This window comes from Adiantum capillus-veneris, chromosome 8 (assembly GCF_014529385.1).
Source record: "Adiantum capillus-veneris isolate H3 chromosome 8, ASM1452938v2, whole genome shotgun sequence".
Taxonomy (NCBI): Eukaryota; Viridiplantae; Streptophyta; class Polypodiopsida; order Polypodiales; family Pteridaceae; genus Adiantum; species Adiantum capillus-veneris.
Window position 1 is genome coordinate 95441428 of NC_140938.1, and position 24485 is coordinate 95465912.

The following is a 24485-nucleotide window of genomic DNA, read 5'->3' on the forward strand; positions in this document are numbered from 1 at the left end:
TGGTTATGCGGGAGGAGTATTAAGAAGTCTGAGCAGAGGTTACTCTCAGCACCTCCAAACGACGCAGGTTGCGGTCTGGGGGGCGTTTGGTTGTAAAAGGCCTCTATATCTCATGGCCCGGACCTTTTTAGGTTATTTGCTGGAGGAGTGATGAGGGAATCGTTGAACAGCTCATGGCCCGGACCTGGATGGTTATTTGCGGGGGGAGTGTTCATCGACGGCTTTATGTTTCTATGTCTTGTAACATGCATATGTGAGCATTTGTGTTGCATTGTGATGTACCAACCACTGAATATTCCTAATTGGATGAGATTGCCTGGGTATGTAATTTTAGTGCATCAAGACACCCGAGGAAGATCAGTACGATCTGGGTGTGATGGCTAATTTTACTACGCCGGAATATCAAGAGTTCCGATTTGGACGAAAGGAGAATCTAACTCCTTGATCAAAACAGCCGATAGGAGCAGCTAACTCCTTGATCAAAAGAGCAGAAAGGAGAAGCTAACTCCTTAATAAAAAGAGCAAACGGATTGTCCCTCGGAATGACCCTCGGAAATTTTTGAGCTAACTTGAGTGTTTTGTAGGTATGCTGGAATCGCGGACGATTACTCTCTTTCAAGAAGGGGAGATGTAACAAACTGTTGACGTGTCAAAGCCTAAAGAATGGAGTCAACGTACAGATGTGGCCGAGGGGCCTAAACCCTAATGTCTGCCAGAAACCCTAACTGCTGAAACCCTAATGTTGGAAACCCTAACCCTAAAACCTACAAACCCTAATTTTTGCCAGAAACCCTAACCCTAAGGCAGCAGACAAATTCCGAAAATTGCGTTGACATGATGACGTGGCAGGTTGTACGGATTTCCGCGTTTTGTGTTGGCAGCTTTTTGGCTTTGCTTTTGAACCAGAAGCTTTTGACTTTTAAAGGCTTTTTACTATAACTGCTTTTCAGGCCAAGGGCCTTTAAATATGAGGCTATGGCTCATTCTCTGGCATGCTTCAGTACGAAGGTGCAGAGTCTGGAGTACCGCCTTGTACTTTGATGATGCAATATAAAGAAATACCGAAAGGGGCGCCAAGGTTTGGGGCCAATACTCTCTGGGGTGGAATTCCGCCACTCCGTGTCGCGTGTCGTCTCTCTCTTTCAGTTCAGTTGTTATTGAAGTGCTAAAAGTCTGTTCAGTCTACTCTTTTCTATTGGCACGTGGTGCCCACCTTGTGACAGTCTCCCACGCGATCTGCCCCCCTCAATGGTGGCTCTGAGTGTCAAGATATGGTCAAGAGTAGATAAACCCCTCCTGAAACTTGCCTGCCCGGCTGCGTGTATCCCCTCCCTCTCTGCCCATCTACTCAACTGCAGCTCAAGAATAGATGCATACAACCATGCCAATGTGTGTCCAATCATGATAGTGCGATAATTCCCAGGCTCCATAGGGTCTCCCGACTTGAAGATAGGTACAATAGTAGATAGGCTCCAAGTATCAGGCAAGCCCTCACTCCTCATCATACCAACTGTTCTGGGGCATGCTCCCCGAACGGCATCTCTGCTCAGGTTGGGTATGTGGGTATGCCTCTGCTGCTGCATCATGTGGTGTCTGTGTCAGTATAGTAGAAATTTCCTCCAGAGGTCGCCCTGGCTTCTCTGTGCACAGGCGTCTGTAGATCCCATCTATGTATACAGAGTCCGTCTCCCGAGTGAAGGTGTAGCGAGTAGGGGCTGCTGCCCGTAGCCTGTGTGCTACACAAAACTGAAAAGAGATGGTCAACGACACAAGAGCATGGTCCACTGCCACACCAACAGGTCTGGGTCCAACTGTGAGATTCTGGATACTAGAGATGAGGCTCGTCTGTGCCATGACATAATCCACTGTGCTGGTTCCATATCTTTGTGGAAAGCATGTAAAACCCCCCGCAGCAGGAAATCTGTGTAGGCCATTCAAGATGGCCAATCCATGTGCAGTCCCCATGTCTATCAAGTGTCGTCCATACTCAGTGTGTTCTCCATCCTGTGATAGTCTGGATAGGCCTGTCTCTGCAACATCCAACTCTCTCAGCATCTCCTCTGAATTATCATAAAATACTGTCTGATGATGCGCATTCCTAGCATTAAAATCCCCTAGAATGATGATGTCACCATCTCTAGAGAACTCCCATATGTCATCATCCAAAATAGAGAAGGGGGACTGTCCTCTGGGTGGTGCATAAACTGACGTACTCGGGGGAAAGTAACAGATAGCAATGTAAAGATATCTTCCTGTCTCTGCTCTCAATCTCACCCACATGTACCTAGCTTGCTCATCCCTGCGGGCTATATGTATCAATGGTTGCAACTCCTCCCTGAAGAACACTGCCACTCCTCCTGAGCCCTGCCCTCTGTGCTCTGATCGTGTCTCCTGTCTACAGGCTGTCTCCCATCTATATCCAGTAATGTGAGGCATAGATTGCCCCGGGGCTTGATGTGTCTCAGAGTGGAAGACGATGTCTCTTCCCGTAAAACTATCCTCAAAAGCACCCACATCAAGGCGCATAGATCCATTACAATTCAAGGTGGCAACTTTGAGTGTGGTCCCATAGGTCTCGCACCGTCATGTGGAGCGCCGCTCTACAATCACCACCCGGCCATCTCTGTAGAAGGCTGTCTTTCCCTTCTCCCTTGCCGCTTGAATCTCTGGCATTACCTCTCTCAGATGCGCAAGCTGTGTGAGAGTGAGATCATCTCCAAGGAATATGCCCGTTTTCTTTAGTGTAGGGCGCTTCTTCAAGAAGTCCTTCTTTGCCTCCATGGATGGGAAACGGATGATTAAAGATCTCCCTTTTGAAGTCTCCCCATTGCCTTGTGTCTTCTTCCCTACCCTCCATGCCTTTGTATGAGTAGCCTCACTACCCATCATGCGGAGAAGTTCTTCGACTTCCCCTTCCACATCATCTCGGTCTTTTATACCGGTTACTCTTATATGCAAGGCTCTAGTTTTCCTTTGCTGCTCTTCTTCTAGAGTCATGTTGATGATTGTAGGAGTGGGGACGGATGTGGTTTCTTTCCCATTCCCTTTCTTAGTGACTTCTATCCATTTCTCGGCCTCATCCGCCTTCTTCTGCGTCTTCGTGATCACATCCATCCACGAAGACGTCTTTACCACCTTCTGTTTCTCCTCCTCTGTGATCATCCGTACCTGCTCCTTGATGACCTTGATCTCCTCTATCACCGAGGGTTGGAATTCCCCTTCTTCTAGTCCACTGCTTGCTCTATCAACAAGCTCTCGCTTGAGGGCTGTGACCTCTTTTCTAAGTGCTTGTGAATCCGCCTTAAGTGCTTGTACCTCTGCGTGCAAGTCCTCTTTCTCCTTCTTCCATTGCGCGCCTTCGTTGAGGAACATTTGAAGAAGGTTGGCCTTCTCTTTCCACCATCCCTCCGTCTCTGCTTTCCATTCTTTCATCTCCCTTTCCATTTGTGTTATCCGCTTGTTTGTAAGCACAAAGGTTGCCTTCGTATGGGGCTTACATACTGGCGAAACGATCATGGTCTCCTCTGGCGAAGCGCTCATGGCCTCCATTGGCGATGCGGGTATAGCTCGACGCTCTGGCTCGGCTGAGTCCAGGCGGAGAAGTAATAACAACCACAACCCGAATGCGGGTATATGCACTACCACAGCCTATGCGGGACACTCAATCTGCTCTGCCAAATATCAAGAGGCTCAGCCCCATTTTGGTTTATTCACGATACCTGCACCATGTGAATATATTTGTTGTCCTCAAATATGCATACATAATATAGCTGAAAATCTGTCTGCTGAGAGAGAGGCAATTCTGGAATTTCTATGCGGGCTGAAATCTGTTGCTGATCTGATCCTAACTTGGGGCTGATCTGGGGTGAGAATACTGCTAAACATCCTGGCTGAAAACCGGCTGCAATCTGGGACTGTTTAGGGGCTGAAATCTACTGCTGAATAGAGGCTGAATGTCTGCTACTACTGGCTGAAAGGGGTGTTGTCCACTTGGCTGAGATACCTGCTGAAAACGCAGGTATCCTTGGGCTGAACCTGCAAACGCAAACCAGCCAGGAGGCTGAAAAAACACAGGCAGATGGAGGGACTGCAGAGGATGGCGATGGGGCTGCTAAGGACAGTAGGAGGCTGGCGCTGATCTTCTGCTGCAGAAAGAAGGTTGGCGATGGCCTCTCACAGGAAAACGCTGGCAGTAGGGGCTGCCGGTGTAGAGAGAGAGAGAGAGAGAGAGAGAGAGAGAGAGAGAGAGAGAGAGAGAGAGAGAGAGAGAGAGAGAGAGAGAGAGAGAAATGAAATGAAATGAAATGTTATATTAACGTCTTCAAAAGGCCAAAATGACCTATGAGACCAAAAAGTTACAATTGGTGAATCTGATACCATGTCTGAGTACGGAAATTACAGAGTTACAAAGAACTAAATCTAAAACACTAAGGAGAAAGGAAATGGGAGGGGGGGGGGGGAGCTGGTTTGTGCGTTCATATGAAATCTCTCATCGGTCGCTGTCGGATCTGATCGACCTCCTCCATGGTCAGTACTCTGGTTGGGCGTCTTGCATGTTGAGCTAGAGTGATCTGTATCTTTTGTTGCAGCCTTCGTCGGTAGCGGGAGACCCCCCGAGGTCGTGGACGTTTGGATCTGCCAAGCTCCGTGGCTTGATCAAGCAGTGTACCTCTAGTATGAGTAGGCTCTGAGATCTGTTGTAATGACTGCTCCGTTGGCTCTTCTCTGGTTGGTGTAAAGAAATCTGTGATTCGTCTCTGAGACTATCTTTCCTCTGATGTCCTCAGCAAGCTCTCCCTAAGTCTGCGCAGCTCTAGCAGGAACAATCTGAGACACCTTTGATCCTTGTATCTCATGACTCTAGAAAAAGGTCCGAACCCTTCTCTAAACAGGCAGTGGAAGCGGCCGCGTATGCCGGGCAGTGACATATGTAGTGCAATTCTGTCTCTGGCTCTAAGTTACATAGGTGACATATCCTAGCTCCTGTCGGCACCCCTTGAAAACGGCCAGTCTCCATTTGGAGCTGATGTGAGGATGTGCGTATCTGTCCAATAGCGCATCTTATCCCATGAGATAAGTGTGTGTCCATGTATGCAAGCCTAGTCACAAAGCAGTCCTCCGTGAGTTGGAGAAGATGCTCTCTGTAGAAGGCCATCTTCATGCCTAGCTCCTGTGTCGGCTGTATCCATGTGCTCTTGGTATTTAGCTGAATCAGATCCTGACGTATGAGTCTGGTGATCTCTGTCCGTGTCAGGGACAGAGAGGGTGCGTCCAGGGAGTATTGAAGCGGAGGTAATCTATCCATTGAGACCATGCGACTGAAACCATGCTGTCATATGTCCATACCAACATGCTGTATCACCTTGTAGAGCTAGTTGTCGAGATGACTCCAGGGCAAGCCGAGCGTATCTGTCCCTGGGGAGATCCCATAGACCGTGCATAAAGGGAACTGATCTCGTCAATGCCTCCACCACGAGGGGGGGGGGCGGCTAGCTTGGCTCGGATAATCTCATGTGGTACTGAGGCCTTAGCCCGAATCATCCGAGTGATCATGGAGACTAGAGGCCTCTCCATACATCTCCATCCGTTTGTGTTGCCAGATCTCCCCTTGTGGTCTACTGAGGGTCCCCATACGTGAACTCCACAGAGCATAGCTGGAGTCACTAGAGTGTCAAAAAGCCAAAGCTTTGTTCGCGGTTCCTGAAACTGAACCTGCGAACACATCCTCTCCAATCATCCCAAAGCTGCATATGCTCTCGTCAGTCTAGTCTCTGATGCTCTCCTTAGTGACAACACCGGTCCAACGAAGACTACCCCAAGATAAGTATATGCATCTGTGTACTCCACACTCTCTTGGCCATACATAAATGTGGGTGCCGACCTCCTGACCCACTATGGTGTGGTGTTGAACACCATAACCTTGGTTTTTCCGAGATTGACAGACAATCCACTGTCACAAGCAAATGTACGCAGAGCATCCAAATGACGCTGCATCCCCTCTAGAGAGTCAGAAATCAGCACAATATCATCAGCATATAGTAACAACGGAATCCATGTCCCTGCTAGCTGAGCCCCCTGTCCCCATGACGCTATACATATTCCGAAAACTCATCCACATACATCCCAAAGAGTGTCGGGATAGGGGGCATCCCTGCTTTACTCCAATAGTGGAGAGGAACATGTCAGACATTCCCTCAGTGGTTCGTACCCGCCCCATCATTGTCCTGTATAGAGCCAGAATCCCCCAAATCAGCTCTGTAGGCACACCCATGTCCTGGGCGTATAAGTCTGGCTCTTGGCACTGTGTCGAAGGCTTTGCGGAAATCCACAAAGCTACAATAGATCCTCTTGCCATGGTGTCTACCCTCCTCAATAATAGCTCTGAGTGTCAGAATCTGGTCAAGAGTGGAGAAACCTCTCCTGAAACTTGCTTGCCCTCGTGCTCTTATGCCCTCTCGCTCTGCCCATCTACTCAGCTCCTGTTCAAGAATGGATGCATAGAGCCTAGCTAGTGTGTGACCAACCATGATGGTGCGATATTTCCCGGGAATCATGGGATCTCCTGACTTGAAAATAGGCACAATCGTGGACATACACCAAGTCTCGGGGAAGCCTTCATACATGGCTCGATTAAACATCATAGCCAGGAGCTCTGCAAGCATATCTCTAGCATGGATGAAGTGCTCTGCTACCAGACCATCATGATCATGTGCTCTCCTTTTCTTCATCTTGTCAATAGCTTTCCTTACCCTCTCGGCAGTAAAGAAAGAACATGTCTCGGGGCATGTCTCTAGTGGGTCTGGCAGAGGTGGTTGTCCTGATACCGTGTAGAGAGATGTGGCATATTCCTCCCATGTCTTAGTGGAGGTGACCGTTGGTGGTGGTGAATGTTCGTGGAATAGCCTCCATGCTTCGCCTGAGTCCTGACTTATAAATAACTGATACAAAGCTTGCTCTAGCAGGGATAAATAAGCCCTTTCCTTTCGTTGCACTAGGCGGCGAAAGATAATCCGTTACTGTCTATGCGTGGTAATACCCATGAGCACTTCCCTCTGTAGCTTGATCCTCATCTCTCTACACTCCTCATCATACCAACTGTTCCGGGGAATTTTTCCAGATCGTCTCCGTGTAGGCTGGCTGTGGGGGTATGCTTCTGATGTTGCATCATGGAGCGTCTCTGTCAATATCTGAGTGAGTTCATATAGTGGCCGTCCTGGCTCGTGGGTGCACAGCTTCCTGTATATCTCATCCATATACACAGAGTCCGTCTCCCTCATGAAGGTATACCGGACGTGTGTAGGACCTCTCCTAATGGAGCTGTGCTGAACTGAAACGTCAGGGTGAAGGACAAGATAGCATGATCAACTGCCACTCCAACTGGCCTAGTGCCCACCATGAAATCTTGAAAGAATGGAATGAGACCTGGCTGGGCCATAACATAATTCAGTATGCTGGCACCATGTTGGTGTGGAAAGCAAGTAAAACCTCCAGCTGTCGAAAATCTTTGTAGGCCATTCAAGATGGCCAATCTATGTGCGGTTCCCATATCTATCAAGTATCTGCCATATTCCGTGTATTCCTCATCTTGTGATATTCTGGATAGACCCATCTCTGTAACGTCCAGCTCGCTAAGCATTTCCTCGGAGGTATCATAAAATATTGTCTGGTGGTGGGCAATCCTAGCATTGAAATCCCCTAGTATGATAATGTCACCATCCTTAGAAAACTCCCATATGTCATTATCCAAAGTAGCAAAGGGGGATTGTCCCCTAGGTGATGCATATAGTGACGTACTAGGAGGAAAGTAACAGATAGTAATGTAGAGGTATCTGTCCGTCTCTGCCCTGAGCCTCACCCACATGTACCTAGCATGCTCATCCTTGCGTGCTATATATATCAATGGCTGCAGCTCCTCCCTGAATAGAACTGCCACTCCCCCTGAGCCTCGTCCTCGGTGTTCCGATCTGGTCTCTTGTTTGGAGGCTGTCTGCCATCTATACCCGCTCACATGTGGCATGGATTGCCGATGGGCTTGATGCATCTCAGAGTAGAAGATGATGTCTCTCCCTGTGAAGCTATCCTCAAAGGCCCCTACATCAAGACGAAGTGACCCGTTACAATTCCAGGTTGCCATCTTTAGTGTGGTCCCATAGGTGTCGCACCGTCATGCAGGACGTCGCTCCAATATCACCACCTTTCCATCTCTGTAAAAAGCAATCTTCCCCTTTTCCCTTGCTGCTCTAATTTCCGGCATTACTTCTTGCATATGAGCAATCTGCGAGAGGGTGAGGTCATCTCCAAGAAAGATGCTAGTCTTCTTTAGGGTCGGTCTCTTCTTCAGGAAGTCCTTCTTCGCTTCCATGGAGGGGAAGCGGAGAATGAGTGCCCTTTCCTTCGAGGTTTCTCCGTTGCTCCCGCTTTTCTTTGTGCCCACTCTCCAGGACCTTGTATGCGTCTGCTCGTTAACCCCCACCAGAGTCATGAGTTCTTTCACCTCTTCCTCCACATTATCTTGGTCTTTGAGGCCACATATCCTTACGTGTAAGGCCCGCACACGTCTCCTTTGGTCCTCTTCTAGTGTCAAGTTGATGATGGTTGGTGTGGAGGTAGGGGTTATTTCCTTGCCTTTCCCTTTCTTGACAATCTCGATCCATTTTTCGGCCTTTTTTGCTTTTTGTTGGGTCTTTGTGATGACATCTACGCACGAGGTCGTCATTTCTTTTTGTTGCGCCCCATCTTCTTTGATGGCCCGCACTTGTTCCTTAATCGTGTTAAGCTCTTCAATTACTGAGGATTGAAGCTCTCCCTCTTCGAGGACATTTTGCGATCGCACCTCTGCAAGCTCTTTCTTGATTAGTGCGATTTCCTCATCTTGGGCCTTCACGCGATCCTCGAGTGTATGTATCGTGCTTTCCTGTGCTGCCACGCGTGCGTAAAGTATGTTGATAGTACCTAGGAGGTGGCGGTTGATCATGCTGATGGACTCGCTCAACTCTTCTTTGCATTTTTGGATGGCATCCTCCACCGGGTCATCTTTGCCATTCTGCTTCGTCATGGTCGGAAGGCCGCCAGAGGTGGGGTAGAGGGATATAGGAGTGAAGGGAGAGGCACGCGGCTATTCTCTCTCTTTTTTTTTTTCCTCTCTCTCTACGCGGCTAGGCTTTCTCTCTCTACGCGCACAGGATTTTTTTTTCTCTCTCTACGCTCGCAAAGTTTCTCTTTCTACGCTCTGCCCTCTTTCTCTCTCTACACAAATTCTCCCCTCTTTCTCTCTCTACGCCCTTTTCCCCCTCTTTCTCTCTCTACGCTACTTTTCCCCTCCCCTCTTTCTCTCTCTCTCTCTCTATGCGCTAGGTTAGGGCAGGGACAACGCGCGAGCAGGGCGGGGGGGGGGGGGGGGGGGGGGGGGGGGGGAGGGCGGGTGTAGGGGTAGCGCGCGAGCAAAGGGCGGGGGTGAAGGAGGCAGTGCGAGAGCAGAGGATGGGGGCAGCAGGGGGTGCAGTAGGGCACGCGACGGGAGCGGGGCAGCAGGGGGGAAAGAGCGCGAGGGGGAGGAGGGGGGGGGGGGGGGGGAGCAGGGATGCAGTAGGGGCGACGGGGGCAGGGCAGAGGGGGGGGGGGGGGGGGGCGGCGGCTCTTACTCGCGTTGTAGAGGGCTGCCATGACTTCACGTTGCTTCGAGCTGCCATGGCTCCCAAAGATTGATGCCCCTTTCGATATTTGTTTATTATTAATGCTTCACAAAGTACAATGTCCGAGGGTCCTTGTCTCAACAGTGCTCCCAAGCGTATCTGCTCGAGATTGAGGCCCTGGCACTTAATTTATAGGCCTTGGGCCTTCCAAAAGGAGGGTACGTGAAAAGCTTCAAGTCTAAAAGCATTTGGGTCCCAAAAGCTAGCGCTCCAACAACCAGCGCAAATCGTGGAAATCCGTATAGATGCCACATCAGTAGCCAATGCAATTTGCGGATGTCCGTACAACGTTGCCACATCAGAATCTCCACACGATTGGGGGGTCCCACTTTATTTTAATCCTCTAGTGCCCCTTTGGGCCCTGTCGGACTGGTCGTATAAAATGGTACAACTTATAAAAGTGAAGGTCCTTCCATTTTTGACTCTCAGCTTGGTTTTGCAAGTTGGTACCACTTCTTCTGTATCTTTCAGCAGGGCTCTGACCTCTTTCTGTCCGGAGTCTGTCCTCTAGGTCATGCCACATCATCACTTTGTGACAATCTTAGTGCATCAAGACATTTGTAAAGGATCAGTTTAATTGGGGTGTGATGATTGACATCACTGTTAGGTTATTGATAAATGCGACGAGGATGAGATGGTTGGATAGAAATATGATTGTAGACTTGTATTGTGTGATGCATGCTAGAGAATGTACTATCTTGTGTTGATGGTCATTGGCATGTATACATGGAGGCAGTGTTTGCTAAAGAATGGGATTAACTTTTTGCAGGTGTAATTGCGGGTAATTACTTTTGTTTTAGAGGGGGGGGGGGGGGGGGGGTATGTCACAAAGTGATGACATGGCATCTCCGCAAAAGAGCAGAGTTAGAGAATCATAAGTGATTATGAGGCAATAAGGTACGGATTGTTGACATGGAATCCCCTAAAACATGGCGCGATTTTCGGGAGATGATGTGGCAAATCTGACGCAAATTAAACGAGCTTGTGGGCGAGCAAGTTTAGAAGTTGCTTTTAAATGTGGAGCCAGATTTTGTTTACTGATGCTTTTTGATCAGTGGCCTTTAAATGTGAGCCTTGAGGGCCACTTTTGCAGATCAGCTTGGTAATACATCGCAAAGTGTGCTTCTCCGGCAGCTTGTCCTCTATGAAGATCAATATAAAAGAAATACTGAAAGGGGCGCCAGGGTTCTGGGGTTATTGCATCTGACAGTGGAACTCCACCATTCCGTGTTTACTGTGTGGAATCTCTCTCTCAGTTTCAGCTGTGTTAAAAGTTTGTTCCAGTTGTCTGTTATTTGGCACGTGGTGCTTGAGCACATAACACCACACCCAACAATGCTTTTCTTGGGGTTTATTCTTTTCATTTACATGCTTATGGGACTCTGAAAAGAATCACTCAAGGGGCAGTTGAAATGAACAAACGTCAAAAGAGTTCTAAGAACAAGCCTTGTGCACTAAGTGCAAGCCTATTAAGTCCAGAGTGAGAGAGAATTGTACCCATAGGTGAGTGGCCAAGTTTAATTTAAACAGAAATATTTCAAGGAGGGCCAAGCTCGTCTGTTCTTTGGATTAAGTTGTCTTCTGTGATTGCTATTTTGTCTAGCTTGTGTGGTTTACAGGTTAACCACCTGCCTCATGTGAGGCCAGCTGGTATTTTCCCTGTGCACGCACCAGCGAGCCTCAATATGATTGTTCCCTTGAACCAGGGGGTCCAAAAAAGCTCTCTCATGACATGTGCAGCAAGGTCAAACCAAGGTTGACCACCTTTGCCCTTGCCCTGAAAGTATTGGAGTTTGATTATGCATAATGCTTTGGAACAGAAGCATCTTTGTTTTAATAGAACTAGGGGCTATTTGTACCTGTAGTGATTTGTTTCTTTTTGGGACATGTATTGTTGGTGATTATGTTTTTTGTTTGAAGTTGTCTTTTCTAATTACTGAGTTTTTTTTTTTTGGTTCAGGAGAACAAGTGCTTTTTCCAGTTTTTTCTGCAACGGAGTTTTTCACTGACATGCATCGAATTCTGAAGATAATTTCACTCGGCAATGTTCGCACGCTTAGTCATCACCGTCTCCGGTTGCTTGAGCAGGTACAAAGAACATGGATCTTCTCCAGCAGTTTGAAATTGCATGCTTTGCTGAAGTTCAACTCAAGATTTCTCATATATGGCAACAGAAATACAATTTACACTTGATGCTTAACGCGGACCGAGAGTTTTTGGCTCAAAAGAGTGCTCCACATAGGGATTTTTATAATGTTCGGAAGGTGGATACGCATGTACATCATTCTTCATGCATGAACCAGAAACATCTTCTACGATTTATCAAGTCTAAACTGAGAAAGGAGCCTGATGAGGCAAGTTGACACTATCTATCATAAAATAGGTGGATGCTCATCATTCTGTATTCATCTTCTAAAACTGTTGGCGTTCGTAAGTTATGCTTCACTGTATGCAATTTAACTGTCCTTTTCTTATGAGGATGACATTAGTCATGAGTGTATGCATGGCGTGAGTTGAAAAGAGATTTAAACAATTTGTTTAGTAGTCTACCTTTTTTCGTGTTATGATAGATGTTGAAAGGTGTAAAGCTGGAACTGCTACAACACTATCCCCCAAGAAAACCATGGTGGAATGGGGTCAGGTAGTTAACCCTTTTAGAAAATTCTGGCAACAATTAGTTAATTTAACAGTACTTGCATGTGTTTCATTGGCAAGAGTTGCACTGTTACGTAGAGACTTGAGCGTTATTCACAATTTATACTGACAACCATGACAACAATCGTGAAGCATGAAACATATCAACAAGAGAGCAGATAACAATGAGAGCCAGGAGACCTGAGCTGTTGGTGGTCGCTAGACAATGGCTGTATCTCGGCTTATAAGTAGGTGGAGGTGAAGGTTATCTTAGGGAGAGACAGAGAGGAGATTACACCATGTTGGGGTCCCTACCGACTCTCTGAAGGATCCCCACTCCATGACCAGGGTGCTACTTGCTTCTGAATTGCAAGAACAATGTGAAACCGAATGATGACTTGGCACTGGCTGTTGACTCTCTTTGAGGTTCGATCTGCTGCCAAAAACTTGCTTCAAGTAACTTCTTGCAAGCGGTTTCTCTTGAGGCTGCTGTCTACCGCTTTGGAGAGGCTATTTGGCTGAAAATGACTCGAGAAGGGCTGGAAGTTTAGATGTGATGGATGATCTGATTTGGGAGTCTACTGAGGGATTATTTCCTTCTCCTATCTATGGCTGAAAACCTGCAGATCTGATGGCCTGCTCACCTGCAGCAAAACTCAAGGAGAAGAGGCAGATTGCAGGTATTTTCTGCGATAGAATACCCCACATGTAGGTTGCCTATGCTAGCTGAGGGCAGATTTTCCCTTAGCAGCAGAAATATCAAGGGATGACGAGTTCTTTGGCTGCTCGAGGCACCCCAGAAGGCTCATGACTGCTTGCCAACAAATTGCCAGGAGGATGTGGGAAGGGTGCCTGCAGCTGGGATACTTCTACTGCTTGACTGCTGCAATGAGGGCCATGGGTTATTTATTTACTGGTGGTGCGTATGCCCTATCAACTACCTCATTCTTTCTATCTTTTGTGGTGCGTATGCCCTATCAACTACCTCATTTTTGTACTAATTTTTTCGATTTAATGCTTCTTTTAGTGCTAGGCTTCATTATGGCTGAGTCTGCCCTTGATCTCCGGAGTCATGACAGAAACTCAGTACGCTGAACTTTGTGTTGATGTATGCTCATGTGTGTGTGGCGTGTGGTGTGTGTTGTGTTGGGGAGCATATGTTAGTACCTAGTTCTACACCCACTATTGGGCACTGACGACGTTAGTGGGGATGTCGTGGTATTTAGTCAATACTATGCGTGATGGAGCTGATGGTTATTTTGTCTTGTGGGTGACTACCATGGGTCTATACCTTGCACTTTCCTTCAAGGGTGAATCTGGGCTTATCCTAGATTCATCTAGGTATATTTATTTACTGGTTCATAATGGTTTGATCTTGAGTTTAGTAAAGATGCTTTTAAGGTTAAAAACTGATACAAAGGCGTCATACGCTGTCGGGGGATTTGTGTTCGAAAGGTGAGCCGGGAAGGCACGGGGTCTTTGGCTGTGAGAGGTGCGAGGAAGAGAGTTGCAACAGACACAATTAATGGAGACAGAGCTTAAAACAAAGTTTCCTTTGAACCCATCTTCATTCAAGTGCTTGCTCATCCTTGTGCACAGTTCTAACACAGTTCAGAATTTCCTCCTGACTATGGAGATTCCCTTTCCGATGCACCCGTCACCCACCTTGTGACGCATCAGGAATACCCATCACCTAATCCTTTCCTACCGAACTTACGGTACAATCTCCTTCGCGATGCTCTGTCACCCATCCTTACTCATCGGAGATGTCCGTTCTTGGATGGTTGGATACTTCTTCTCGATGCTCCCTGTCACCCATCCGATGTGACGCATCAGAAGTACCCGTTCCTGGTGGGCTTACACATATTCCCTTTCACAGTGCTTCCATCATCACTCTGAATGACTCACTAGAAATATTTGTACTCGGATGTCTCCAATAAGAAAAACCCTTTCACTTAAAATTCCAATAATTCATTTAGAATTATTTTTCATGGTGTTCCAAGAGAAAAACCCTCTCACTTGTAAATCCAATAATTCATTTAGAATTATCTTTCTGTTAGATAAAGCCAATTTAGCAACATCTTCCACCATTGAGGCAGAGTATGTTGCAGTTTCTAGTTCTAGTAAGGAAGCTGTGTGGTTATCTCGTCTAGTGGGAGACCTTGGTATACACCAGACTCCAGTATTACATTGTCACAGTCAAAGTGCGATTCTAGTATTAGTCAGAGTGCGATTGTGTTAGCAAAGAACCCCGTGTTTCACTCCAAGTCGAAACACATAGAGGTCAAGTATCACGTGGTACGGGATATTTTGGCTAGCAAATGCATTGAGTTAGCCAAAGTTCACATGGATGAAAATCCAGCGGATGCTCTAACGAAGAGCTTAGCCTTAGAGCAGTTCGCACATTGCATAGGGATGATGGGCATAGGGTGAAGCTACAGTCATGTTTCACGTTTGTACATTCGTACATAGTAGCCCCTACATTCTTTAGCCACTTGGCCACGTTGGCCTTCAAGTGGGAGATTGTTAGGTTTCAAGCCCCATGGCCGGGCGTCCGCCCATTTGATTATTTAGTTTGGTTATGATGAAGAATAAAGAGAAGAGAGTATCACGTCTCATAGCTCCACCAAAGATCTGTGTATGCTCATCCCCTTCCCCTTCTCTCCTTTCCTCTCTTGCACTCCGCATCCTGCATCCATTTGGAGAGAGAGAGAGAGAGAGAGAGAGAGAGAGAGAGAGAGAAGCTATGGTTATCTTTACCAGTGCTGAGAGAGAGAGAGAGATCGTTGTTTATCTTTTAAAAAAAAAAAATTCAGCCAGGCAGCCAGCGCTAGTCTTTTATTAAGCCTTGCTTTTTATTTAAAGTGGGCGGCTGGTCACTTCTTTAAAAAAAACGTGAACCTGGACAAAAAATAATAAAACTGAGTGAGCTGAAAATTGATGCTTACAGTCACATTCCAGGTGTCCCTGGGTGCAGTTCTCAGGAATAGATGAAGAGCAAACACAAATTCCTCGCGGGAAAGCATTCGCGCTTTGCGAAAAATACTTGCAAATATTTCGCTTTTCAAAAAAAGCTTCTCAAAACACATTTTTATTCTTGTGCTTGCGTCTTTACGTGTATTCCTTTTCCAAGCCGGGTTTCTTGCCAGACTAGCAGAATATTCTCTTTCCGATGCTTTCTTCATCTATCACGTGACGCATTAGGAATATCCGTTTCCCGGTATTTCCTACCGAACTAACGGTACATCCCCTTCGCAATGCTTAATGTCACCCATCATATGACACATCAAGGTTGTCCGTTCCTAATGGCTTTTAGATGATTCCAGTAGATCTACAATTCCAACCTTACGGTTCAAGTGCACACATTTAAATATCCTAATTTCAATAAAAAGAAATTACTCGAGAAAATAAGAAAATAGTCCATTTTGCAACATACCTTTGGCTTCGAAACAGTTGTTCTCAACTGTAGTGTTTGTACATAACCTTCCAGTTTCGTGGATAGAGTGCTAATTCTTGCTCGGGTGTCCCTTGAGCATCCAGAGTGTAATCTTTCTAGACTTAAGTGTTCGGTCCTGATGATGTATGGTCTGCTCCGGTTGGTGTATCTCTTATGTAGTTCGAGTGTAGGTCCTCAGCAATGATTGTTGACTCCATCATCCTCTGAAGGGTATTATGAGGATACACTCTCACGCTCTCCTGAAGCTGTGGTAGGAGACCCGCTTCAAATTTTCACATCTTTTCCTCGTCGGAAATCTTCATGAAAGGAATAACCTTTAGAAGAACAGACCAATACTTGTTAACATAAGTGGTGACTTTCTCATGTTCTCTCTGGGCGAGCCAATCCCATTTCTTCTGGATGTCCTTCTCGAAATCTGGTGGAAGGAATTGTTCATAAAATTCAGCTTTGAACTGAGTCCACGTTTTGGCTTGAGAGCCTTCCAGAATCTTGGCTAACCACCGGTTGCTTGTCGTCTCCTTGAGATACATCCCAACATGACGCAACTTGGATTTTTCCGTGAAGTGCTCATTAGCGAAAGCAACTTCACACTGCCTGGTAAAGGAAAGTGCTTTAGAGATATCTCTCTGTCCAATATAGCTGTCAAACTTGACATCCTTGTCGCCATATTTGAAAATCCTCAGGCGGCGATGAGACTTGCGACTATCCTTCTTGAATCTAGGGTAGTAGTAGTGGCTTCTTTCTTCTTGGGAGAAGATTTAGATATTGTATGAGAAGTGGAAGCGGTATAATCAGGAGAGTAATGGAGAAGAGATAGAGACATCCTTGCTTTCATCCAGCAGAGAGAGTTCCTTTTCTTGGCCTTTGCTCTTTGTAGGCCGTTTGTCCTGATCCGAAGATCCCTTGTGCGTATCGGCACCATCCTCAGCATGTTCCTCCTGTGGTTTTGTACCACCCGCAATATTTTCTTGATGCCCACCGTTATTTGTTCCTTGCATCTTATTAAGTCCGTTCAAAACCTAATGGACATCTGGCAACGTGAGAAGTTGTTGCAATTCCGCAAGCTGAGCTCGCACTTGCTTGAAGTTCCTCTACAACGCTTCTCCCTCGGCCCAACATGGTTCTTCCCGTTCCTCTCAGAATCGTCCTTCTTTGTAGAGAAAGAGAGGAACTCGAGCTCTGATACCACTGTCACAAACGAGAGCGCTCACAAATAATCAACAAGCTGAAAATAAATAAACTTTCAACTAAAAGAGCCGAGGGAGAAGATCGACATATTATTTGGGACCAGAAGATGGGCTGGTTCCCCCCCTTAAAGAGAATCTTTTTTACAAGCACAAGAACCGGAGTGACCCCTTCGTTCTAGATCTTCCGACTTGAAGGTCAATTCCTTCCTTTGTGGCGAATTCTCGAGAGACGAGCTCTCAAATCTGTTTCCGTCTGTTTCCACAGGGTGAAGCTCAACAGACCATTCCCGATTCCGTTCCCGGAATCTCTGAGCATAGGCCGAGGCCTCGTTGCTCCTCCTTCGTGATGGAGCACCTGCAAAAGCACAAACACGAAACAAGAATGCAAATCGCGAGTTCACTATTGATACCTGTTGCTCCAAGTGCGGGAAACGAGACCTCGCGCACTGCCTTCGCTTGATCACTTGCAGGTTCTCCGTCGGAAGCGTTCCTTGCTGCTAGCGCTGGCAATTCTCTATACGAGAGAGAGAGAGAGAGAGAGAGAGAGAGAGAGAGAGAGAGAGAGAGAGAGAGAGAGAGAGAGAGAGAGAGAGAGAGAGAGAGAGAGGGGTTTGCTTTTATAGGCTTCCGCACTCGGCACGAATAGCCGGTGCGGAGCCGGGTCCGAAATAGAGCACTGGTAGCGTTGGAGAGAGAGATAGAAGCTACGATTGTTTTCGCCAGCGTTGAGAGAGAAAGATTGATGTTTTAAAATAAAAATAAAAAAATTCAGCAAGGCAGCCAACGCTTGTAACAAACTTGGACACCCCAAGTCAAGAATCTACCGCGACATGACAAGAATTCACTTCTAAACAGTTCACAATTTGATTCGACACCTGCCCGGCGGAGTTCCGTGCCAAGAGGTATTGGCCCCAAAGACCGACGCCCCTTTCAGTATTTCTTTTTGTATTAAATCTGTTGCACAAAGTACAAGGGAATGGGAGGGTCTCACTCTTAGACTTTGCTTAGACTTTGCGTCCAGATGCTCTGAGAAGTGGGAGCCCAAACCACACTTATAAAGGTTTACAAGGGATGCCAAAAGCAGAGCCCCAAAAGCTACCCATAAAAGCTTTAAAAAATAAAGCAATTATTCTCACAAGCTCTCTCTTGGGAATTAAAAATAAAGCAAGGAATCCCCAAAAGCTATCTCTTTCTCTTGTGTAGAAATCAGCCAGCTTCAGCAGCCCAAAAATTCCACCGGATTTTGCGCCGCAAATTGCGGGGGTCCGTACGGCAGTGCCACGTCAGCATTTTCAGGGTTTGTCCGGGGCTGCCTTGCTGCACCATTTCTTGCTGCCCATTCTAGGGATCATGCCACGTCACCGGTTTGTTACATACCCCCCTCTTGAAAGCATTGTAATCGCCCTCGATTACGCCTGCAAAACAGACAAAGGCCATAAACTCTCTTAGCAGACACTGACTGTTAGTACTAACGCACTAGAAACACACATCTAGCACATGTACCAATCGACAATCGCATCACAGGACATCACAGGACGTCACATGACAAATCACATTCAAAATTCATTCGGATCTCAGACCATGATTTATCGGCAACGTATTTAGCAATCGCATCTAGATCCACTTGGGACCTCACAGATGCCCGATTGACTAATCCTTATTGCAACCATGTCTATCGAGATTGTTCAGACCGAAATGTTGCAGTCATTTTGTCTATTAGTTCCTGCACTCAGACAAGTCAAGAACAAATAAATATCATATTATCGGAAATTCTAGTTCATAAAGTCATTACAGCAGAATACTGTTAGCTCATAGTATCCCTGAAATTGAAAAGAGACATCAGTAACTTTAGTATCAAAAATCAAGGCAATCTGTTGACAAAGGAGTGGAGCGACTTCCCTCTTCTGCATACCCGCTGCACCAAATTCCGCCCAAGCTGAGTTTGGGGTTCCATTTAGAATAGACTATGCTAATCCAAATGCTTCAAGGTAAAGATTCACAATCTGAGGAGTATCTACTAGGTCCTCCTCCCCCTCCCCATCCACTTCGCATCCAATGCAGGATAGTTCTTGAATTTAACCAAGAACCGCCTTATCGCTTTACCCTTAATCTTTTTGTCTTTATGTGCCAATATCTGTTCTGGAACAAGGATCTCCTCGTTTTCTTCCACTTCGGGTTGCTCATCAGGCTCCCCATCTTTGGGCACATCGCCTTTAAAAGGTTTCAAGACACTCACATGAAAAGCATTGTGAATTCTCCAAGTATCGGGCAGCTTCAGTCTGGAGGAGACATCATTTATCTTTTCGGAAATCTGCAAAGGTGCGTAGTAGCGCATACTAAGCTTTGGAAAAAGTCTCTCCTTTCCCTTTTTCTTTCTCAAGCGTGTCTTCTCAAAATGTAAGACCATCCAATCGTTCTCCTTCAATTTCAAATCATGACGACGGCGATGTGCTGCCTTTTTCTGTCTTTCTTGAGATTTCTGCAAAGCCTCGCGGACCTTGGCAAAAGCCGTGTCCAAGTCACGCTTGTACTCGTCGGCTTCAAAATCTTATCTTTCGTGCTTAGGAAGGGTGGAACCTTCGTAGCACCTTCAATAATCTCAAATGGCGCCTTCCCCATCGAAGAGTGTATTGTGTTATTGTTGGCAAATTCCACCAAAGGTAAATACTTTTCCCATTGAGTCTTCTGATCTGAGATGTAACACTTAAATAAATCTAGTACCATTGAATTAGCAATCTCTGATTGCCTGTCAGTCTGCGGGTGGAACAATGACGAGAACTGCAACCGCGTGCCAATGTTCTCCCAAATAGCCTTCCAAAACAAACTCGTGAATCTGGGGTCCTTGTAGTCAGAGACAATCGTCTCAGGCATGCCATGTAATCTGAAGATTTGGGCCGCAACAGTCTTGCTAAGTGATGCTTGACTGTTTTCTTTACTGGAATGAAATGAGCTTGCTTGCTAAATATGTCAATAACAGTCCAGATACCATCGTGACCACTCAGTGTTCTCGGGAGATCAAAAATGAAATCCATTGCAATACTTTCCCAGGGGCGGGTGGGTATGGGTAAAGGTTGTCACAATCCCTGTGCTTTATGCCTATCAAACTTGACCTTCTAGCATACCAAGCAACTGCGCACAAAATCGTCCACATCCTTCTTGAGTCTCGGCCAAAAGAAGTATCTCTCCACACCTTTCAAGGTGGTAGCAATGCCGCGGCGACCCGTAAAAGGCGGACAATGGCATTCGGTTAAAACCTTTTCCCTCAACGACTCTGTAACGCACAACATAGTTTTCCTCGTCAAATAGCTATGTCGAATAGAATATCCCGCTACTATCTCCCCATTGCGTATCCGAGTGAAAATATCTGCAAAATCTGTATCTGTGGCATACTGATTGACCATATCCTCGAAGCTCCTATGATGTATCGCAGAAATAGCCAGAACCAACGACTTCCGAGACAAAGCATCTGCCACCAAGTTCTTTTGTCTGTGCACATGGACAATCTGGAAGTGAAATTGTGGCAAGATGTTCGCCCACCGCATCTGCTTTTCCGATAGCTGCTTCTGTGACAAGAAGTAGCATAAACTCTAATGGTCTGTGAAGACAGTAAAATCTGCTCCGAGTAGGTAATGTCGCCATTGAGTAAGAGCATGGATAACCGCCAAAAGCTCTTTCTCATAAATTTGTGTTGTCAATTTTGGTCTTGAAAACAATCGGCTTTCGCAGGCAATGACATGGCCTTCTTGCATTTAGACCGCATCCAAACTACGACCACAAGCATCACAATATACTTCGAATGACTTCTGCAAATCCGGCAAAGTCAAAACTGGTCCTGTAGTCAATTTCTCTTTCAATGTCCGAAAGGCAGTCACCTCTGTGGGTCCCTACGAGAAAGGGACTCCTTTCTGTGTCAAGATATGCAAAGGGGAAGCAATCTTTGCAAACTTTCTAATGAACAGCGTGTAGTACGAACACAAGCCCAAGAAGCTTCTAACTTCATGGACATTCTTCGAATCGGGCCAATCACGGATAGTCTCTATCTTGGCCGGATCCATCTGCACTCCTGCTGCTGAGACAATATGTCCCAAAAAGTGTATCTCGGGTAGGAAAAATTCACTTTTCTTCGCATTAATCACCAACTTGTGATCTCGTAATACCTGAAAGACCTGTAGCAGATGTTCTCTATGTTTTGCCTCATCCTTGGAGAAAACAATGATATCATCAAAGAAAGTGCCAACAAATAGTCTGTACTCTCGAAAAATCCTGTCCATCATCCGGTTAAATGTCGCAAGAGCATTGGTTAGGCTACAAGGCATCACCAAAAACTCAAATAACCCAAAAGTCGTCCGAAAAGCTGTCTTGTAGACATCTCGAGGCACAATTCAGATCTAATGATATCCACTCTTCAAATCAATCTTGCTAAAACACGAGGATCCTTGTAACAAGAATATCATCGATCCTCGGAATCGGAAATTTGTTCTTGATGGTGATTTTGTTGAGAGCTCTATAATCGATGCACATTCTCCAAGATCCGTCTTTCTTCAAAACCAACAACAGTGGAGAGCAATAAGGTGAAGTACTAGGCTGGACAAGACCCTTTTCCAAGAGGTCTTTCACTTGGTTCATAATTTCTTCATTCTGGGCTCAGCTCACACGGTAAGGTGGCCGTTTGTGGTGTGCTTCTAGGTATCAGATCAATGGTATGATCCTCAAGACGAGCGGGTGGTAACTTGCCTGGCAGGCCCTCTGAAAAGCAATCGGCATGAGTGTGGAGAAAATCTTGGTCTTCTTTATCAAGTTCAGACGTATTTGTCCTATTCTCATCATGCAACTCTTTCAAAAAGATTGAGTAAACAAACAGACTGGATTTCATTAATTTTGAAGCGGTCGAAGTTGATACAATAGGGACACTCGCCCTTAAGTTTTACATAAAGTACAATAGTTCGGTCCTTCTCTGTAGTCAAAGTCTCTTTTCTCGCCCGATAGTCGACCACGGCGGCGTTCTTATGGTACCAGGGAATTCGCAGGAGGACATCACAACCTTCCAAGGGCATTATGTAGAAGTCCTCGTGCCCCAAATACCCCTGACAATGCAACCGAAGATTGTCAATGACAGGTGTAATGGCTACGTCCTTGCCGGGTGCCGCTAGAACTGCCTCTGCTAGTGGTCCCATCCGATCGGGTGTGATCTCGAGCCGTGCCGCCAATTCAGGTGAAATGAAGTTGGCCTTGGCTCCTCCATCAAAGAAAACCAGGGCTTCTTGGTCTTTCACTTTGCCCCAAGCTTGGCAAAGTTCTGTACTCTCATCCATCGTGCTTGGGTCAGTAGTCATGCAATGTGGAACCAATCCTGCTTTTATCTTGCCTTTTCATCCACGTTCCTCTGCTGCTTTTGAACCCTCAGGCCTTTCTTCATCTCTGTCGTTCTATTCTTTCGGTTCCTTTTTAGGGCACTTCGCGGGGATGTGCCCAGTTTCCCCGCATCCAAAGCACTTCTCTTCTTTGATATAGTTAGCCCTCTCTCGAAGAGTGAGCTTGTGTTCTTTGAACGAGATCTTCTTAAATGAAGCTCTAGAATCTCTCGCAATATGCGTTCAATGTATCCTTCTTGGTCATCCGAAGATGGTTCCAAGCAGTTCGTATGTCGCGTTCGTACTCCCAAGTCAACCAAGAAGAAATAAAAAGCCTCTTAAATTTCAGCCATTTAACTGGCGCTTTCTTGTTCAATAGAAGAGTGGACCACCAAGTTCGAGCATTTCCCTTGAAGTAAGAGGTAGCCCTTCGAATCTTGGAGTGCTCTGAGTAATGTCCTCCAGAGAAAGCTATGTCAAACTGCTGTATGAAGGCCAAAGCCTTCGAAGCATCTCGAAATCGAGAAAACGTGTCAAATTTAATTGACTGTCCACCTTCTTTAAACTCTCGGACTTTCTTGCTTTTATCTTCCAGAAAGTCATACTGGTTGGCTTTTTAAAAATCTGTTGTCATCGGAGTCCGAACTATCTAAAGACGAATCCTCTATAGAACTGCCAACAACTAGGCAAGATTTAGACTTCTTTGTCTTTTTCTTGCCCTTTCCGAACGTTGCTTTTTGCTTCGCTTTTTCCCCTTTTTGTCTTCTTCGCTCGAGTCAGAGGAGCTAGAAGAACTATCACAAGAAGAAGAAGAAGAAGAACCGGGTACTCCTTCAAATCGCACATGCTTCTTCAGCTTTCTTGCCGAGGCAAATGTAGACCGACGACCCAAATAACCCGGGAAGTCAATGCCTTTCTTTTGCTTTTTGTCGTGCTTTTTGGCTTTGTTCTGCGCGTCAAAAAGCTGGCTAATCCGTGCATCAACCACCTCTTGCTCTGTAAACATCCTTGGAGTAGGAGGTTCCTTGAGTGCCGGTTTGAGGGGTGGCTCCGTGGTTTGCCGCCACTGTGAGTACACCTCGTCGAAGGAGGTCTGGGTGAAAATTTTGCAAGTTTAGGGTCCTTCGCAAAATTCATCATCAACTTTGTCGCATCATCGACGAATCTCCGATGTTCCATCTCTTCAAGCTCCGCTTGAGTAGGCCGAGGCGGGCTGTACTCCTCGCGTGAATCTTCTTCTTGATCTCTTCCCGCATCTCCGGATGTAGAGGAAGTCGACTGTCCTTTGCTTGAATCCATAAGTGCCGTGTAAAAAGGATTGGATTTCCCGGTAGAAGAGAAATCGGCCGTGCTCTGATACCACTGTAACAAACTTGGACACCCCAAGTCAAGAATCTACCGCGACACGATAGGAATTCACTTCAAAACAGTTCACAATTTGATTCGACACCGGCCCGGTGGAGTTTCGTGCCAAGAGGTATTGGCCCCAAAGACTGGCGCCCATTTCGGTATTTCTTTTTGTATTAAATCTGTTGCACAAAGTACAAGGGAGTGGGAGGGTCTCACTCTCATACTCTGCGTCTAGATGCTCTGAGAAGTGGGAGTCCAAACCACACTTATAAAGGTTTACAAGGGATGCCAAAAGCAGAGCCCCAAAAGCTGCGCATAAAAAGCTTTAAAAAATAAAGCAATTATTCTCACAAGCTCTCTCTTGGGAATTAAAAATAAAGCAAGTAATCCCCAAAAGCTATCTCTTTTTCTTTGCGTAGAAATCAGCCAGCTTTTGCATAGGAATTCCGTACAGCTTTTTGCCACTTCCGCTGCCCGAAAATTCCACCAGATTCTACGCCGCCAATTGCGGGGGTCCGTACGGCAGTGCCACATCAGCATTTTCAGGGTTTGTCCGGGACTGCCTTGCGGTTACAGTGGGACCTAGGGGAGCGGCTTTGGCGAGATCCCTTCACTCCAGCCGATCACCCAAGGACCCCCTGTTTCCAATACATAGCTCAGCTCGGTCGCCACATACCGACAGCGAGGAGAGAGGCTCGTCCTACTGGAGCAGTTCATTGGCAGGAGGAGGGTCTCACATCCGAGTTTCTGGCATGCTTTTGGGAGCGCTTATGGGACAGCAAGCAGCCGAGGCGAGTCACCATGTTCTAGTGGC

At 46.4% G+C, this 24485-nt stretch overlaps 2 protein-coding genes across 2 annotated transcripts in view; one reads left to right on the forward strand and one right to left on the reverse strand.

Moving 5' to 3' along the window:
• The window catches only part of LOC147452588 (AMP deaminase-like), a 125429-nt gene that overhangs the window by 50896 nt on the left and 50048 nt on the right, over nt 1-24485 (forward strand). The window contains exons 7-8 of the mRNA XM_086518223.1: nt 11653-11780; nt 11867-12046. Of these exons, the coding sequence (XP_086374349.1) occupies nt 11653-11780; nt 11867-12046 (308 nt within the window). The remainder of the gene's footprint in view (nt 1-11652; nt 11781-11866; nt 12047-24485) is intronic.
• Nucleotides 2557-4385, reverse strand: LOC147452590 (uncharacterized). Its single transcript, XM_086518978.1, has one exon. The coding sequence runs from the start codon at nt 3547-3549 to the stop codon at nt 2584-2586; it is 966 nt and encodes a 321-aa protein (XP_086375104.1). The 5' UTR covers nt 3550-4385; the 3' UTR covers nt 2557-2583.